Below are 20,933 nucleotides of genomic sequence, written 5' to 3' on the forward strand. Positions count from 1 at the left end.
GCACTCAAATTTTTAGAAAATCATAAACATAAACTTTAATGACATCGGAAAAAATAAGAATTAATGGATGTAATGATCACATTAGGTTAATTATAAAAACTAAAGAAGTTAAAATTTTAAATAAAACTAAAAATTTATAACTCAAAATCTCCCTAAAACCAAAACGCATCCTTCACAGGCCAGATTGGGAGCCACCCTTTCCATTCTTGTTGGTCCTCTTGATCCTAGTTTGTTGGGGTGAGGTGACGATAGATGCAAATTTTGGTCCTCTAAATCAGTTGTTCATATCTAAGAACACTAGTTCATTTTTATGTTTAGCATATATTGTTCATCATAAAAGAACAAATATTCGCCTTTTATCATCATAATCGTTTATTATTTTTCTCCAGAATCGTTCATATATTTGTCATTGGATATGATTGTTCATAATCTAGAATAGACATTCATCATTTTGTCATGAATGTCACATTCACGAATGTATATCAATCTAAGGGTAATTTTGTCATTTTATAACTTCGAATGATTGTACTATACTTTAACATAGATGTTTATTGCAACCTAATTTATATGATATGAATGACCATACACATCCTTTGAATGGTTGTTCAATCATAAATTGTAATATTAATTCTATTAAAGAATGATTATTCTTATCTTTAGAACGGTTATTTTATTGCATCCGGAGCGATAAATAGTGACTATTTCCATCAATATTTTTACATCTAAGCACACCAACTCATCTAACACATGATTTTAGGTAACAACGTGCCATAGTTGCATTTGCAATATTCCAAATATCTCATATCAACCAACATTTTCCTATCGAACATTTGAACTCAATATTTTAACTTAATAACACATAATTCTCATGTTAATTCAATCTTACAATGCTATATAAATCGTTTCATCCATTAATAGATTAGTTCTAACCACAAACTCAACATCTCGAGACTTAGAGAATCATTCAACATCTACTCATTTAAACAAAACTAAAATCCCTCTACTCGGTTGTCTACCAACAAAGTTTGATGTCAATCATCTTCTATTCATTTAGATTGTAAAAAAATGGTCATAATCATCGAAAAATTCAATGTCAGTGATTTATTAGTAAGAATAGTATTATGTGCATAATTTTTATATATAACTTTGTATACAAATAATAACGTATCATCATATGATTGGATAATTAAAAATTAATAATACAATAATACTTAATCATATAGTGATATATAATTATTTATACATAAAATTATACATATAATTTTATTGTATTGATAAATTTGGACATGGGAAGTTGAGAGAGGTTGTGCATAACATGGTATTTTTTTGAATTTTAAATCCTATAACCGTCGGAATTGACATTCACCTTGGTGAACATGGGGGTAAATATATCAATTTACCCTATTATTTCTAGAGTTATCTCTCGAATTTGGGGTTGAACATTACTTTGACCATCTCGGTCCCCTAGCTTTTAATTTTAACACGTGCGGCCCAATTAGACTTTATAGAGTCACATGGTAATTATCTATATAACCCTCTAACTTTTCTTTGAAGTTTTACGTCAATCCATAACTTCAATTTTCGGCTAAATTTTCAACATAATCAACTCTGATGCTGCTCAATCTGACAAAAACAGAAAAGAATAAAAAACTTAAGATAATTATCTTTTCAAGTTCGGAGGTTGAACATGAGTAGTGTTTCATCGGATTTTGGGCAAACAATTGGCCGGAATTTCGAAAATGGGCGACAATGACAAAAAACTCAGATTATTTAGAGGGTATTCTTGTCATTTCACATTATGTTGAACTTACCATCACCCATAATTTCTTTGCTTTGATTTAATTATGAAGTATGGTTTATTAATTAAAATCATTAGATTTTGGGGGAGTTAAAATAAATGACTGTTATTATTATGCTTATTTGGGACCATATATTTCCCAATAATGCCTTAATCAACCTCCATTAACCACAATTTAGATAAAATAAAAAAGATTTAGCTCGCTAAGCAATAGATTAACCACGGTAAATCCGCTAATCAAAATTAGTTAGACCTGCCTTGCGTTGACTTATTGCTTTGACTGCAACCCTGCCCTGAACTGGCGCCTCGAATGCTTCAAGCTTATATAAATTCGATTTTGGTAATCACAGCTCAGCTCTCCGTCTCCCAAGAACATTTTTCTTCCGTTCGTTTTTTTCAATTTGACTTGCTGTGAGTTTCGTTATATAAAATCAGATGTTGCGCTTCAACTGAATCGCGAAGAAGATGAGAGGTCCGTCGCCTATTACTCCAGAGGCCAGACACCGATTGTCCGCTTCATCGTCAGTACTTTTCTCTTCAAATCTCATAATAAGTTTGACTTGATGAACGCAATGTAATTATCATACGGTCGCGGCACTTGATTTCTGCTCTAGTTGCTAATGATTTCTTTGAAATTAGCTCGGTTAATGATTAAGCGGCTTTCGTTTAGATCTATTAATTTATCTAGGTTTTTGAATTCATTAATCTTTATTTCTGTGTTAGAGTCCGTGTTTGAGGTGCTTAATTTGTCTATACTGATTCTTAATGTGTTTGAACTCGTCACTTGTGACTCGAATTCTGCCTTTGATTGATAATTGAAGCTCTCTAGCTCTTAGTTTAAATCAGTTAGTCCTCTAATTTGTAAAATGAGCGTTTAGAAAAATTTCAAGAGTTGAATATGGGTTCATTGAGCTGAAGATTGTATGGTGTACTGAATGAGTTCTGATTTATTTAGTTAACATCTATCAATCTGTTGGTCTATCATTGGCATTTTGATTTTCTGGCTGTGCTCATGATTTTTCTTTCTGTTGCAGTGAAGAGGCAAACAAAAGGAGGTCCCAGAGATATAGGGTTTTTAACGTTGATAAAGCGCTCCATGTTCAGATACAATATAGGAATTTTAACTGCAAGACATCCAGCTTGAAAATATTGCTGGTTATCATCTTGTTGGGAACTTTGTTCACACTTTTCCGTTCTCCAGCAGTTCATATTGCTGATCATCCATCCACTGCTGCATCTCGGTATAGTTGATTGTCTATTCACAAGTTTTCAGTTAATAAAATATTTGGTTTACTTTTTAGTAGTTTTTAGCTTTTGTAATAGTTGTCATCCTGAAATTGGGTTTCCTGTATTAGAATTTTGTTACTGCCTCACTAGGACTAGATATCACATCTCTTTTCATGCATGTTCATGAATTGTTTAAACATTTAGTAACTAGAAGGAAAAATTCCTCTATTTTTTCTTGTTCTTGACAGAGAAGTTAATTGCTACAGGTCCAGTTTCATGAGATGGATGACAGAGAGTCCTACTGATGATCCACGTTATTTATCTACTTTAGATATGGACTGGGACCAAATTACAAATGTTGTAGAGAAACTGACTGACAGGAATGAATATCAGGGTGTTGGCTTGTTAAACTTTAATGACAGCGAGATAGATCTGTGGAGGCAGCTATTACCAGATTGTGAGCATGTTGATTTGCACCTTGACCATGTATCAAACAACATAACTTGGGAAGTTCTATACCCAGAATGGATAGATGAAGAAGAAGAATTTGAAGTTCCTGCTTGTCCTTCTCTGCCCAAGATTCAAGTTCCTGGAAAACCACGGATTGATCTTATTGCTGTCAAGCTTCCTTGCAACAAGTTTGGGAGATGGTCAAGAGATGTGGCCCGTCTACACTTGCAGCTTGAAACAGCAAGGCTTGCTGCCTCTTCTAAAGGCCTTCATCCAGTGCATGTGCTTTTGGTAACTGATTGCTTTCCAATTCCAAATCTCTTCACTTGCAAGGATATCATTGTACGTGAAGGGAATGTGTGGCTATACAAACCCAACCTTCATAGGTTGAGGGAAAAGGTGCGGCTACCTGTGGGATCATGTGAACTTGCTGTTCCTCTCAAGGCTAAAGGTCAGTAAGAAATTGGTTTCATTTGTTGTTTGATTCTGCAATCTGGTTAAGGATTTTAGTTGAAATGGAAGCCAGCTAGTTGATTATATCCTTTACCCAGTTGTAGCTTTTTTGTCCCTTATCTCGCGATGTACAAGTGTTTTTGGTGTTTAGTTGAATTATATAAATCCATGATACAAATAGCAGCACATTTTCATTGGGAGTTCATATATCTGCCACTGTTTTTTGTCATTTTGTTGTTGAGAGTTTTATTTGGTCATATTAAATTGTTGACCGTCAATTGTACCATTTCTTATAGAAAGAGCGAAAAGCATACTAAGATTAAATAATTACTTACTTTTCTATCTATTGTTGTTTTATTTTGATAAGCTGTAAGTCACATGCATTGGAACCTGTATATGATGGGTCATGTACCTCTGGATCGATTCTGCATGAATGGAAAATACTAACTAAATGCTTTTGAACAGAACATTTCTACTCAGAAAGGCCACATAGAGAAGCCTATGCAACAATCCTTCATTCTGCACAGGTATATGTTTGTGGGGCTATTACCGCAGCTCAGAGTATCCGTTTAGCAGGCTCTACACGAGACTTTGTGATACTTGTGGATGAAACAATTAGTGAGTATCATAGAGGTGGCTTGGCGGCTGCAGGCTGGAAAGTCCATACAATTCAAAGAATCAGGAACCCAAAAGCCGAACGCGATGCATACAATGAATGGAATTACAGCAAATTCCGTCTGTGGCAGTTAACAGATTATGACAAGATCATTTTCATTGATGCTGACTTGCTTATACTTAGAAACATTGATTTTTTATTTGAAATGCCAGAAATAACTGCCACAGGAAACAATGCTACCCTGTTCAATTCAGGTGTTATGGTGGTTGAGCCATCAAATTGTACATTCCAGTTGCTAATGGATCACATCAATGAGATTGAGTCTTACAATGGTGGGGACCAGGGCTATCTGAATGAAATCTTCACATGGTGGCACAGGATTCCAAAACACATGAACTTCTTGAAGCATTTTTGGGAAGGTGACGAGGAGGAGAAGAAACAGATGAAAATCCATCTATTTGGAGCTGATCCTCCTATCCTTTATGTTCTTCATTATTTGGGAAATAAACCATGGCTATGCTTTCGGGACTATGATTGCAACTGGAATGTGGACATTTTGCAAGAGTTTGCCAGTGATGTTGCTCATAAAAGATGGTGGAAGGTACATGACGCCATGCCGAAACACTTGCAAAAATTCTGCTTGCTTAGGTCAAAACAGAAGGCAGCATTGGAGTGGGATCGGAGGCAAGCTGAGAAAGGCAACTACACCGATGGTCATTGGAAGATCAAAATAAAAGATAAGCGTTTGGAAACTTGCTTCGAGGATTTCTGCTTCTGGGAAAGCATGTTGTGGCACTGGGGTGAAAAAAATTGGACAGATAATGCAACTGCAACTCCAGCTCTACCAGCCATCACCACTACATCTCTTGCATCTTCATAATCGGTAATTCTTTCATTCTATTCTCATGTTCTCCATGTAGCATATGGAAGAGTTTTAAAGTGTCAGACAGTTTCAGAAGAAATTATATCTTCTTCATGTACTTCCTGACTTCTTATAGCCAGTATAAGTTACCTCCTACATATTAAAATCTTTACAATCTTTTATTAAATGCGTTTCACTGTGATGTTCTCGATGTGTAAGGCATCCTACCGTGCAGCGGCAACGGAAGCATCACAAATGTCAGAAGGAACTAAACACTTAACAACTTTTTGCTATAATTTGTTATGGGAGGAAATTTTTAATACCCGAATGCATCTGTTGCTTAAAGATACTCTTTAACACTAATTGAGTTACCGTTGGTATTGAAAATTATGATCTTTTCATTTTCCTTTTCCTTTATCCTCATGCCGGCTGGCCTGGCACTATCGAGAGGAGCCATAGAGATTCAGAAATGTAGAAACCAATTATATTCAAGCAATGATATGCGTATACTTTTGAGTATACAATTGAGCATTTAGATGATATATTATTATGTGTTTGAATTATTTTAAAATTACTCAATCACATAATGACATATTATTTGTATATCAAATTATATTTTCAAAAATGTATATACATAGTTTGATGGTTTATATTCTGGAGGCATAGAAGAGTGTAATGGCAGAATGTGGATATGAAAAGCAAATTGATGTGATTGATTTTTCGAATTTAACTTTTCAATCACAGATGATTACTAAATGGTTCATTTGTGCCATCGTGATAATGAATTGCAAAAAGTCACATGGTCCTAGTTGCATAAAGGCCAAAACGCGTATTCTCACATAAGTTCCATTTTTTAAAATTCAAATTTTTACTTTTGAGTTAAATTTTATTAAAATTTTCAGTTAAAATTAAGGATAAAATTATTATTTTAATAATATTGTTAAAAATATATAATTTATTATAGTTTCTCTATTAGGTTTTAAAATTTAATAATTTCAGTTCTGTTAAAAGTTTTTCACTTTTGAAAAATTATATTTCCCTCAGCCCTCCTCTCATTTCGGTCACCTCTAGAACTTTTAAAAACTTTAGTTTCATCTTCTATCGAACTTTCACATTTTTGGTGTCCTTTTTGTTCATCATAGCTAACCTCCACAACTAAGTTAACGTCAACCTTTTAAAAACCTAAAATTTCACTCATAAATTAAATTCTGTTAAAATTTTTAGTTAGATATAAAGGTAAAATCATCGATTTATCTACAATGCTAAAAATATATAATTTATTATATCCCCCAAATTTTAAAAACTAATTTCACTCTTATTTAAAGTTTTTTGTTTTGAAAAGTCACATCCCTCTTCCCTAAACTCAGGATTAGACGAAAATCGTTATTGTCAAGAAGTTTCGTGATTGGAGAGATAAACAAACAAAAACGACGATGGTTTAGAGTGGAAAAGGGAGCTCATTGATGTCAAAGATGGTGGTCAGTGAGATGAAAAAAAAAAAACTTTAAGTTTGAAGTGAGGAATGTGACTTTTTAAAATTGAAAAATTTTAGGTATGAGTAAAATTATTAGTTTTTAAAACTAGAGAAAATTAATAAATTATACATATTTTTAATATTATTGTTAAAATAACAATTTTACCTTTAATCATAACCGAAAATTTTAACGAAATTTAACTTATGAATGAGATTTTAGGATTTTAAAAGTTGACAAACAAAAATTTAAAATTACATCAAACCTTAGACGGGGACAAGTCTTTTGGCTAAAAAAAAATACATCTTTTCATATGAATAATGTTATATATATATATATATATATATATATATATATATATATATATATATAGGGAGAGAGTCTTGTTACCTTCTCTATAATCTAAACCTACTATACCTACTCTTGCCTCTTTCTTTTGTTTCTTTTCCCTGTGATCGCGTTTCTGAAACTTTATATGCTACAAGGGGGGCGGGAGCCGTCTAAACAAAAAAGCTTAAAATCTTACACATTACTCTATATCATAAACAACCCTCCTAGACCTAGACGCTAAAGTAACCAACCAAACACTTCATTGGATTCTTATCCAAATCTTTTTTTTCTTCAAAATATTCAAAGTTTAGTTGACGTCTTATAAAGCGGCCAACGTTGTCCCAGCCGCTCTTATTATGCCTCAAGAATAGAGAGAAACATGTTCTCATTTTATGCAAAATGACTATCCAAAAATATTAAAGGTTAATCGTATATTAAATTTAAAATAAAAATTTATTATATTTACAAAATTTTAATGTATTTAATATAATTATTATAAATTTAATTATTATATTTTAAATTTATCTATTTAATAGATATAAACAAGAGTCTTTGTTTATCGGCAAAACAAAATATTGACTGCCAAATAATAGAGCCGTCTTTTCGCTTTTGGTTTTTTACCTCCTTTTTCCAGCTTTCTTAAAGTTATTTTTCATCATTCTAACAGCACGCTCGCTGCTGCTGATGTGACCTGGAATTATCTCCTCTGCAGATTCACAGCTTCTCGCCTGAGGTCCCCTGCCATTTCTGATTGGTTGAAATAATATTTTATTAAAAAAATAAAAAATAATAAAACTAAGTATTGTTATTTTATATATATAAATATATACATATTTATTTATTTTATTATATAATTAAATAATTTAAAATTTAAAATAAAATAATATTTAATCATATGATGATATATTATTTATGTATTTAAATTATATGTATATATATATATTTATCTACACTCTTTTAATACTTTATATAGGTGTGATAATAATAAAAAATAAATAAATAATATCAATAATAAAAGATAAATTATCAAAATAATTTATAAATACTCTAACTAAACACCCTATATTACAAGTCAATAAAATTGAAAGCATCATAATTGTTGAATAATATTAAATTTCTCAACAATGTCACTTGTAATACAAGTCGATACTTTATGATTGGCTACAACATTATTTATTAATTTCAAATTATGAGATAAGATCTGTGCATTGATTTTGCAGGAGAAGAAAGGAGGGAATCCATTTTTTTCTGATAAAATTACGTAACTCATTTTGGGGAGGCAATTTTAGAACTTTAAATAAGAGTTCAACTACTAATCATTAACCTCCAATAATTGTCTTTTAATAGTTAAGAAAATCAGATTAAATCGACCTGTCATAGGTAAACTCGTATCCAATAAATATATATAGTTGTATTCTTATTATTAAAAAAATAAATATAATTACAAACTGTAATTTAGATAGTTAAATCTCATTATAATTTTATCCTTACTCAATAAATTTTAAAAAAAAAGAAAATCTTCGTGTTTCAATTAAAATTATAATATAGAGATTATTTTGAAAACACACATTGGTAAAATGATAACACCTAATATATTAATTAATTAATTAATTTTATAATTTGGTAACATAACATGATATATTTTAAGATAAGATATTTTTAATTTAATCAAATATAATACTAATTTATATATAATAATATTTTAAAGATATTTAAGTAAAAGAATATTTTAATATTTTTTTATCATTAAAAATCAAATATAATAATTATTTATATTTTTAAATCAAATATAATAACAATAATTTATACAAATAATTTTTTAGTTAATTGTGGTGATATTTTATTTTTTAATAGAAAATTATTCAAACTAAATGCACCTTAATGTTTAATTTATATTGGTTTTTCTTGCTATTAATTGGTTTGCTAAAATTTAATTAATAATTTCTCTTCATACACCCTTTTTTATTTGTTTTATTGGATTAGGATGATTAAATACAATCAAATCCGATCAAGTGGAATCAAATTCTAATGGAAAGAAAACAATGTTTTTGTTTGAATTCAACTTAAATATAATTACAAAATTAATAAAATAAATTAAGTTGGACTTCATTATCAAGATTTTATTTCTAGAGATAACTACAATTGCATTTTACCTAACCACTAGCAATTTTTTTAATGAAAATTTCTAAGAAAATCAAGTTTATATTAATGGTAAGTTTGGTTAAAGGTATAAAAAAAAATTATTTTAATAATATATCTTTTATTACTTATAGAGATCATTCGATTTGTAATAAAGGAAGATTACTTAGATGATCTATATTTTATTACTTAGAGTATCTTATTTGATTTCTTAGTAATAAAATATTACGGTACCATTGGTGATGTAGTAAACAATATAAGTGATAATTTTATTACTATCTCTATTTTAAATATTAAAATATTAGTAGGTCATATTGATTTTATTATAATTATATTTTTATTTATTAATTTTTTAGAGCAAAAATAAACTCATTTTAAATTAATATAACAAGTAATATAAAAAATATTTTAAAATAATTATTTTTAAGGGCATTTAAGTAAAATAATATATTAGCACTATTTTATTACTTATAACCAAATATAATAATTATTTATATCTATTAAAATTTATCAAAATTACCTTACTAACGTTAATTTTATTTATACATATTTTTTTTTATCAAACATAATAACAATAATTTAAACCAAATAATTTTTCTATTAATTGTGATAATATTTTATTTTTAATAAAAAATTATTCGAACTAAATGTACTTTAATGCTTAATTTATGTTGGTTTTTCTTGCTATTAATTGATTTGGTAAAATTTAATTAATAATTTTTGCTTATACACCCTTTTTTATTTGTTTTATTGGATTAGGGTGATTGAATACAATCAAATTTGAGCAAGTGGAATCAAATTCTGATGAAAAGAAAGAAAGAAATGTTTTTGTTTGAATTCAACTTGAATATAACTACAAAATCAATAAAATAAATTAAGTTGGACTTCATCATCAAGATTTTGTATCTTGAGATAACTACAATTGGGTTTTACCTAACCACTACCAAATTTTTTAATGAAAATTTATAGGAAAATCAAGTTTATATTAATGGTAGGTTTGGTTAGAGGTACAAAAAAATTACTCTGATAATGTATCTTTTATTATTTACCAGGGTTATTTGTTTTATAGTAAAAGAAAATTATTACTTTGATAATTTTTCTTTTATTACTTATATTATTTTATTTGATTTCTTAGTAATAAAAAATTTCGATAATTTTTTATTATCAATGGTGGTGTAACAGATAATATATGTAATAATTTTATTACCATCTCCACTTTAAGTATTAAAAAATTATAAGGTAATCTTGATTTTATTATAATTATATTTTTATTTTTTATTTTTTTAGAACAAAAATATATATTTTTTTCAATAAATATAACAAGTAATGTAAAAAAAAATTTTAATAATTATTTTTAAGGGTATTTAAATAAAATAATATATTAATATTTTTTATTATTTCTAACCAAACATAATAATTATTTATACATATTTTTTTACAAAACATAATAATATTAATTTATATCAAATAATTTTTCTATTAATTGTGGTAATATTTATTTTTTTAATAAAAAAAATATTTGAACTAAATGCACCTTAATGCTTAATTTATATTGGCTTTTCTTGCTATTAATTGATTTGCTAAAATTTAATTAATAATGAGCAATGCTATGTGTACCCATTTTTGGTATATAATTTATGTACACAGTGATGTGTCATCATGTAATTAGTTGATTTTAAAACATGTGTCATCATATGATAAAGAAGTATCTAATCACATGATAACACCTCATCTGTGTACATAAATTATGTACCAAAAATAGGTATACATAGTTTTATTGATTAATAATTTCTGTTTATACACCCTTTTTTATTTGTTTTATTGGATTAAGATGATTGAATACAATCAAATCCGGTCAAATGGAATCGAATTTTGATGGAAAGAAAGAAAGAAAGGAAGAAAGCAATGTTTTTGTTTGAATTCAACTTGAATATAACTACAAAATCAATTAAGTTGGACTTCATCATCAAGATTTTGCATCTAGAGATAACTACAATCAATTTTTACCTAACCATTGGCAATTTTTTTAATGAAAATTTCTAAGAAAATCAAGATTATATTAAGGGTAGGTTCGGTTAGAGGAACAAAAAAAAGTGCTCTGATAATATATATTTTATTATTTATAAGAGTTGTTTGGTTTATAGTAAAATAAAATTATTTTGATAATTTATCTTGTATTACCTTATTTGGTTTATCAGTAATAAAATATTATGTAATATTTTATTATTAATGGTGATGTAATAAATAATCTAGGTGATATTTTTATTACCATCTCCATTTTAAGTATTAATTATTAAAATATTAGTAAGGTAATGTTAATTTTATTATAATTATATTTGTATTTATTAATTTTTTAGGATAAAAGTAACTCATTTTTAATTAATACAATAAATAACAGAAAAAATATTTTAAAATAATTATTTTCAAGAGTATTTATATAAGATAATATATTATTATTATTATTTTATTACTACTAACTAAATGCAATAATTATTTATATCTACCAAAATTTATCAAACATAGTAATCATTTATATCTAGTAATATTTTAGATAACTTATATTAAATATAATATTTCAATTTTGATAATAAAATATTATTCAATTCAAATGCCCCCATCTTATTTTATTGTAAATAATAAAATATTCATATAATTTTTTATTACCAATGGTGATATGATAAGTAATTATATTTTTACTTATTAATTTTTTAGGATAAAAATAATTTTATTTTTAATTAATATAATAAATAATATGAAAAATATTTTAGAATAATTATACTCAAGGGTATTTAAGTACAAAATATTTTAATATTATTTTATTATATCAAGCCAAATAAAATAATTATTTATATTTATAACTTTTTATCAATAATTATTTATGCCTATAAATTTTTATCAAATATAAGAATAATTTATATTTAATAATTTTTAAGATAATATATTTATAAAATAATATTTTATTAAATAAAATATTATTGAAAAATAATAATTTTTTATTTAAAAAAATAAGAATAAAAATAAAACAATAAAACTATGTGTACCTATTTTTGGTATACAATTTATGTACACAGATGATGCGTTATCATGTGATTAGATATTTCTTTATCATATGATGACACATGTTTTAAAATCGTCTAATTATATGATGATATATCACTGTATATATAAATTATATATCAAAAATAGATACATATAATATTGTTCAAAATAAAAATAACAATATAAAGAGATATGCGAGGACAAAAATCTAGTAAATATAAAGTATAAAACATGGTGAAAGTCCACATCTTCAATTTCAGCCCCGCGCGTGCTTGTGGTCTCCACCCTGGACCTGCGCGTGCAATTATTTCCTATCAGCAGCAGATAAAGTTAACTTACGCTGGCGGCTAAATTTGTCGCGACTGTATTGGTCCACATTCCACCAATTCAAGCCAAGAGAGAGATTCCATCACTTCTCTGTTCACCGATTGGACAGTGTATCCACCTGCCCAATCCGCGAGTGGCCGTCAAAATCCCAAATATAATTCATCCGTTAAGAGACTGGCTGAATACATTCTTCTCAACTTTGACTTTTTGGCTGATAGTTAACTTTTATATTATAATAATATATTTTAAATTAGAAATAAAATAATACTAATAATATAATAATAATATTATTTATATTTATATTTATGTTATTATATATATAATAAAATTATATATATTTTAAATATATAAATAATAAAATTAAAGTGATATTATATATACAGATAAATTAAACAATCTTTTGTGTACAATCTGATATGATAGTATTTAATTAATGATTTTAAAGTAAAAAAAAAATAAACAGTCATATCACTCAATTATAAGTTGTTACCTCATTTGTACATAAAAAGTTATACAATTTATTATACGTATTATTTTGTTCTTTATCTTTAATTTAAAACTACTCAATCACATAGTAACATATCATTATTTATGCATAAATTTATATATATAATATTACTCATACACAAAATAAATATATAAATGATATGTTATCATCTGATTGAATAATTTTGAATTAAAGATAAAGTAATACTAAATCATATGATAATATATCATCTGTATAGTTATTTTATGTACTCAAAGTGTATACATATAATATTACTCAAGCATATAATGCTACGTATTGACTAATATTAAACATTTTATATAACAATAAAACTTTGTACACACACTTTTAAGTACATAATTAATTATACAAATGATATATATCATCATAATTTTGAATTAAGAATAAAACAATATCAATTATATGATGACACATAATTTATATATTCAATTATATACTATGACCCTAGTTAGTAAATATGGAAACAAGAAAAAGGGTACAAGAATTATACAGGTATAATACGACAAATGGTGAAAAATACATTTAAAAAAAAGGTAATAAAATTTAGATACGGAATGTATATATATAGATTTAATATGACGTATTGTTAATAATACGTTTCTAAAAATATAACAATATCATAATAATTCTAACACTTTTCATAATTTTTTTGGTTAAAATCAATATAATAATTTAAATATAAAAGATCTAATTAACTATTAAACCTAATATAATATAATATATAATCAAGATTTAACCATCACTAAAAATTATCATTTCATGAATGTTTTATAGAATGTAAAAAACCTAATTGATTATTAAGTATAATTTAAATTATCATTTTATGAATTTTTTATCACATTATCACCAAAATGTTACGACTTGATGAGGTTTGAACTAAAAAAATTTAAAAAATGTGTATGGGAGATCTAAAGTATATCTTCATAGTATCGTGTTTTCAGTAAAGTTGATACAATAGAAAAAGATGTAAGACATCATCCACAAATAAAACATTAAACTTACTAGAAAAAGGCTTTTAGTTTAAAAGATCGACACACTTTTCCACATATTATAATAAAAGTTTGAAAATTTTTTGACTTCAAGTCTTCGATAAGGTTGATAGAAGATGAGTTTACTGAAGAATGTAATGCAAAAGACAATGAAAACTCATATTTTTGGAGAATTTCGAAGGTGAAGTGTGGAGTCCGAAAGAGAAGTAATGCCGATTTGGTGAAGAAATGCTAATGGAAGAACGTTTTACTGCTACTATGAAAGTTGAAAGCACTAGAAAATACGAGGGGTTAGAGATAACAAAAAATTGAGTTTTTTTGTTTTATATAATTATAATATTATGATAATTAATTGAAAATAAAAAGGGTATTTTTATATTTTAAAAATTTATAAAAATAGAAAAAGTAAAAAATGATAAAAATATAATAATTTTAGTTTCAAATATTATTGGAAGGCGTAGCTATCCTGATTTACCTTACCATCTTTAATAGATATCAACCAACCGTTATCGTACAAAATTTTAATATTTTTTAAACGGCGGTGGATGAACTTCAATTCAACGTATGGATAACGTGGTAGTTGAATTCAGTTTAAAGCTTTTGCTTTTGGCTGTTGTTGTCTGCAAGTTTTAAAACTGCTTGTTTTCCTCAGTTATATGTATAGGGGCTACCCTGCAACGTAGTGTATGAGAATGAAAAGAACAAATCAATTCTTGGGTTAAAATATATTATTTCATATTGGTATCTTTTTGTCAAAGCAACTCCAGGATTCACGTGACTCGCTTAGCAGAAGATAATCCATACATGGTGTCATCATCCTCGTTATTAATATAATTCTTTTTTCTTTTGTGTGTGTTGCTTTTTATATCGTGGTTGTCATTATATATCTGGAGTTGCAATTCTGTGCAAATGGATATGTAAAGCAGTGAGCTTCGTGTGAAAAGTTTAGATCTTGAAATGGGTATGGGTGGTTGGTGGGTTGGTTTGTTTTTGGTTTGGTGGTTGGCTGTGAGTAGCAATGTTGAAGTAAAGGGATACCCAATTGAGGATCTGGTGAGGGGATTGCCTGGTCAGCCCAAAGTTGAGTTCAAACAGTTTGCTGGGTATGTTGACGTTGATGTAAAGCATGGCAGGAGCTTGTTTTACTACTTTGTTGAAGCCGAGGTTGACCCTCAGAAGAAGCCTCTCAGTCTCTGGCTCAATGGAGGTTGGTTGGTTCACTAATTGCTTTTCTTTTGGTTGTCTCTTTAAATTTAATCTGGTGGTCAACTTATATGCACATCTGGAAATGGGTTCTGTTTCGCATTATGAAGTGTTTTCGCTTTATGTTTTTGAAGTGAGCTCTGTTTATATTTTTTACTGTTTTGTTTTGCCTACTGTTCATTTTTGTTTCCTTCACACATAAATTCCTGTAATGTACATTTGTTTTGCTTTTCTAGCGTACTGTATTCTTTCATTTACATGCTGGCTAGTTCTAATTTTGATTATTACCCCATGAACTTCATCAATCAACTGCTTGATAAATTTGCAATCTAATTCTTGGCTTTCTGAGGCAAATAAACTTTTCAGAGTAGATTTCTTCACCATGATTCAGGACAAGGTCTTAGATTAATTCATTATCTTAATAGAATTCTTTCATGTTTTGAATACATATAATGTTTTATTAGAAAGATTGATGCATTTTCTTCTATGAATGTCGTTAGTGGTAGATGAGTCTGTTAGTGTTTTCTTTAACTAAAATGTCACCAAATGCCAAATTCACATTCACAGGTCCAGGGTGTTCATCTATTGGTGGAGGTGCCTTTACAGAGTTGGGTCCATTTTATCCAAGTGGTGATGGCCGAGGACTTAGAAGAAATAAAATGTCATGGAATAGAGGTAAAGCAATAACATATTCATATGTCATGTTACTATGAAGTAATTCGAGCATGTAACCATAAAAAAAATTCCATTTCACATTTTTCTTTATATTTTACAGCATCAAATCTCCTTTTTGTTGAATCTCCTGCTGGAGTTGGATGGTCTTACTCAAATACTACAGCTGATTACACTTGTGGGGATGATTCTACTGGTAAAAGGAGTAGCATATATCTTGTTTTTTGGGCTTCTCGTCCGATTTAGGAGTGTTAAAGCTAATCTAATTTTCTTGGCAGCCAAGGATATGGTCACATTCTTCTTGAATTGGTATAAGAAGTTCCCGGAATACAAATCAAGAGAATTATTTCTTACAGGGGAAAGTTATGCAGGTACCTGGAGCTACAATAAAATTTTAATAATCATTGTGAAAGGAAAAATTTGTTGAAGTACCCCATCCAATCCACTTGTTCAAAATTATACTGATTTGAAAATTTAAGACTGAACCAATTCTGTATGATATTAAGACCTTCAATTATGTTGCGAGTATCAAACTCATGAAAAGCTATTGTAGTAAATGTGATTTGATATTATTGTGTTATTTGTGTCTGTGATCAATAGACTCGAGATTCATTTCATTTCCTGTTGATTTGGTCTCATTATAATTATCTTGGTTTATAAGTTTCAGCTGTTTCTTTTACACATATTGGTGTTATCTGCCAGGCCATTACATACCGCAGCTGACTAGTGTTCTGCTGGACTATAATGCACGTTCAACTGGTTTCAAGTTCAATATCAAAGGAGTTGCTGTAAGAGAACCCGGCATTATAAATCTAGCTTTTTTGTTTTGTTGTCATTTTTGTTCTTATTTAGTCCTTCAATTTGTCTTTGCTCTGATTAGATTGGAAATCCGCTTCTCAAACTTGATCGTGATACTCAAGCAACATATGAATTCTTTTGGTCTCACGGAATGATTTCTGATGAAGTTGGCCTTGCCATCATGAACAAATGTGATTTTGATGATTATGTTTTTGCTAGTCCTCACAATATGTCTGAATGGTGCGACAGTGCCATCAGTGAAGCAAACAACATTGTTGGTGACTATATAAATAATTATGATGTGCTCCTTGATGTTTGTTATCCATCTATAGTAGAGCAAGAACTACGTTTGCGGAAAGTGGTAAATCCTTTATTCTTCCTTATATTCAAGATATATTTTACTTGAAACTTTGAAAGAATTTATGCAATTCCTTTCTGCTTATATTTACAGGCTACCAAGAAAAGTCTTGGAGTTGATGTATGTATGAGCTTTGAAAGACGATTTTATTTCAACCTTCCTGAGGTTCAGAAGGCTCTTCATGCAAATAGAACTAAATTACCCTATGGCTGGTCTATGTGCAGTAGGTTAGAATTTACTTTTCCAGCAGACATCTGTGTGACTCATGCACCCAATTTGCTTGAAGCAGAAATTCTCTAACTCCTGTGTTAACGCTTCTTTTGGTACTGATCATAGCAATTAGATGTTTTTGGCAGCGTTCTAAATTATAGTGACACTGACGGTAACATCAACATGCTTCCCCTGCTGAAAAGGATAGTTCAGAATGGGATACCTGTCTGGGTATTCAGGTAAGATCTTATAAAGTTGATTATACGATCTTATAAATCAGCCCTTTTCTGGTTGGTAAGAATAATCTGATTGTTAAATTTGATAAACTATAGTGGGGACCAAGATTCTGTTGTTCCTTTGCTGGGATCCCGGACACTCATCCGTGAGCTAGCACAGGATCTGAAGTTCCCCGTTACAGTCCCATATGGAGCTTGGTTTCATAAAGGCCAGGTAGTCAGCCTCCCATTAATTTCATCATTTTTGCTTCTTTCTTAGTAAACTTGTTTCTAAATATCTACTTGGTTGTTGCAGGTGGGAGGTTGGGCAACCGAGTATGGAAACTTGTTAACTTTTGCCACAGTAAGGGGTGCTGCTCATATGGTACCCTATGCTCAACCGTCAAGAGCCTTACATCTTTTCAGTTCATTTGTGCGTGGTCGAAGACTGCCTAATAATACTCATCCTTCAATAGATGATTGAGAAAAAATGGTTAGATGAGTTCATAATTCTGAGGTTCCTTAAAAGGCAATAAAGTTAGTGTTTTTGGTCAATCAAAAAATACCTGAAGGGACAAAAGAAAGCCTTCTAACTGTAGTTGAGGAGTAAGCAAAATTGAAAATAGGAACTGATGATAGTTCTTATTCGTAGCTTCTTGAAATATAAAAACATGATTGGTGAGTTCATTTCATATTCTGAGTAGAGAGAAGTTTGGTAGGAATTATTTGAGACATTAGAAGATTGTGGAATTCAAATGCAACAGGAATTCCATGCTCTTATGATCTTTCTTAACTTAAATTGTAAGCATCCGTTGGCCATATTATCTGCTTTCGGGTTACCCGCATTTTATCATAACTAAATATTGTTTGGTTTGAGAGAGAATATTGAAATTCTAAGTGTGAAAAATGATTTCAAATGCTTTACAATGGGGTGATTTTGAGAAATTTCAGAAGATATTTTGATTTTTTTTTTAAATTTTCATAAATTTGTTTATTACACAATAGGGATGACATTGGGTTGGTTAGAGAATGATATCCAAAATCTTGTTCTCGCAAGGAAAACCTTTCTCCCCCGTCTTGGATATAGGAATAACGGGAAATCTTTGACCTCTCCCCATTCGCTAGAAAAAATGATGAAATATTTTTAAGTTTAGGTATATGAAAAGGAGGGGACGAATTAGGTAGACGACGGGTTAAATATATATATTTATCCCTACCTTTTTTTCATCCTTAATTGTGGAGATTTTAACTATCCCCAACTCTGTTTTTATCAGAAAATCCTCTCCCTATAAAGGAAGGGGTAGGCCATAAATCTGGTTGGGTGGGTTGAATTATCATCTTTATTATGCAATACTTTGTCTAGCCTTCCAAGAATGCAAAATAATCAAATGTGCACGTGTTCAACGAAAGGTTTCATAAACTGACCATGCTTTGATAACAAGCAGAACCGTCCAACCTTAAATTTGGATTTGGATAAAAGGGTTATTAGGAAAAGCTACAGTCGATCTTTATGCTAAGTATGACAATGTAGACTTGGCCAAGAAGGTGTTGAATAGGCTTTACTAGAGGGATATTTTGGCTAGAAACCCTGTATTGTCCTTGTATTTGAAGCGTGGGTTGTTTGAACTTTGAACTCTTTGTTGAATTCTTTGAGTTGTGTAATTGTGGGTTGTTGCCAAAAAAGTTCACATTTGCCATTTTATCTGCTTGTGCTAAATCAGTGGAAGTTAATTACGGTAAGCAAATTCATGTTTTGTTGATAAGATTGGATTTGAGATGAGTACTTTTTGTGAGGGAGTTCTTATTGATATGTATGCTAAGTATGGTGATGAAAGAGATGCTAGAAATTCCTATGCTTGAAGGTTATTCACTGAATGGGTATTGCTCATGAAGTTGTGTAACTGTTCTCCGCCATGGAGGGCTCTGGTTTTCACACTGATGACTTTACTTATATTAGCGTTTTTTCAAGTTCATGTGCTTGTTGGGACTATTTGGAGGCAGATTGCCAGTTGCATATGGTCATTATCAAGAACAACTTTGCATCTAACTTAGTTGTAGGGAATACATCGGTTGACAAGTAACAATTTGAGTGCATGAGGAGTCACGATGATGTTTCTTTATATGTAGAAATGAAATGAGTTTGAGGCTTTTAATATGAATTTATCCTGGATTTTGCTTGATACACTATTTGGAAGAGTGAAGTTGAATGTCTATACAGTTGTGAAGATAATAATATAAGGTTATTTGTTTTTTTTTTTTCCCTATTGCTAATTATGTCCCATGACAGAGAAGGGAGTGCTAGTGTGACGAATCAAAAAGATACAAGCTTTTGTCACGTTTTCCTCCTTTCTCTCCTAGATTTGTTGCATTTTCCATCGAATCAGCTCTAGACGAAACTTTCGTCATGCAATTTGTCTTCGTTTGAAGCTGAATTGACAAAAAATGAAGACAGTGCTAAAGGAAAACACAACGACAACTTCTTCCTTTGTCATGGGACATCATTAGTGATGACAAAGAGAGAAGGGAGGAGAATGATCGTGGTCGCTATCGCCAAAGAGAAGAAAATCCTAAGGGTTTGTGAGGGTAAAATATCACTTTTTCAAAGTTGAAGTTGGGATGAAATGTCACTTTTCAAAACCTGAGAGAAAAATAAGATAAAATTATATATTTTTTAATATGAAAGGTAAAATAACAGTTTTACCTTTACCTATAACTAAAAATTTTTAAAAAAATTATCCCATCGGTGGGTGTTCGGGTTTTTGAACTACTGCGAGTGTGTTTTTGAGATTATGCTAAAACTTGGGTGAAAAATAATCTTTTGGCCTAAATATTTAAGATAAAACAATATCCAATTATATAATGATACATCATTATTTGTGCATAAATTATATACAAAAATTGTATATATAGTTTTATTGGATAAAATAACACTAAATTATATAATGATATATTTATGTATTTACATATTTATATACTAAAAGTGAGTATGAGAAGTGCAAAAATGCAAGAAAAGAACCAACATCTACTATCTGAAGACTAGTTTTTAGAGTCGGTAAATAAATATCTAGTTTCATAAAAGCTCGAAGAAAAGAATTATTGGTTTATTAACCATGTTTTGTTTTTTTATTCATTAACACATATCAAATTATTAATAAAAACAACATTAAAAACATGGAAAATTAATTAAAATAAGCAAATATATTTCTATTTATACGTTTTTAAGCCAACATGTAGCGATTTAACCTATCTAAACAAACTATAAATTTT

General features: G+C 29.2%; 2 protein-coding genes across 2 annotated transcripts; both read left to right on the top strand.

Annotated features, from left to right (window-relative positions):
* Nucleotides 1-2,086: 2,086 nt before the first annotated feature.
* On the top strand, nt 2,087-5,593 carry LOC123203538 (putative UDP-glucuronate:xylan alpha-glucuronosyltransferase 3). The gene is made up of 4 exons (XM_044619934.1): nt 2,087-2,319; nt 2,833-3,039; nt 3,292-3,926; nt 4,394-5,593. Exons 1-4 carry the CDS (start codon nt 2,264-2,266, stop codon nt 5,422-5,424), a joined length of 1,929 nt encoding a protein of 642 aa, XP_044475869.1. The 5' UTR covers nt 2,087-2,263; the 3' UTR covers nt 5,425-5,593.
* A 9,231-nt stretch (nt 5,594-14,824) lies between these two features.
* Nucleotides 14,825-18,590, top strand: LOC123203010 (serine carboxypeptidase-like 42). The gene is made up of 10 exons (XM_044619166.1): nt 14,825-15,417; nt 15,981-16,088; nt 16,189-16,281; nt 16,364-16,456; nt 16,788-16,873; nt 16,966-17,244; nt 17,335-17,468; nt 17,598-17,690; nt 17,784-17,901; nt 17,983-18,590. The coding sequence occupies exons 1-10, from the start codon at nt 15,168-15,170 to the stop codon at nt 18,148-18,150; spliced, it is 1,422 nt and encodes a 473-aa protein (XP_044475101.1). The 5' UTR covers nt 14,825-15,167; the 3' UTR covers nt 18,151-18,590.
* The last annotated feature ends 2,343 nt before the right edge of the window (nt 18,591-20,933 follow it).

Source organism: Mangifera indica, chromosome 19 (genome assembly GCF_011075055.1).
Source record: "Mangifera indica cultivar Alphonso chromosome 19, CATAS_Mindica_2.1, whole genome shotgun sequence".
NCBI lineage: Eukaryota > Viridiplantae > Streptophyta > Magnoliopsida > Sapindales > Anacardiaceae > Mangifera > Mangifera indica.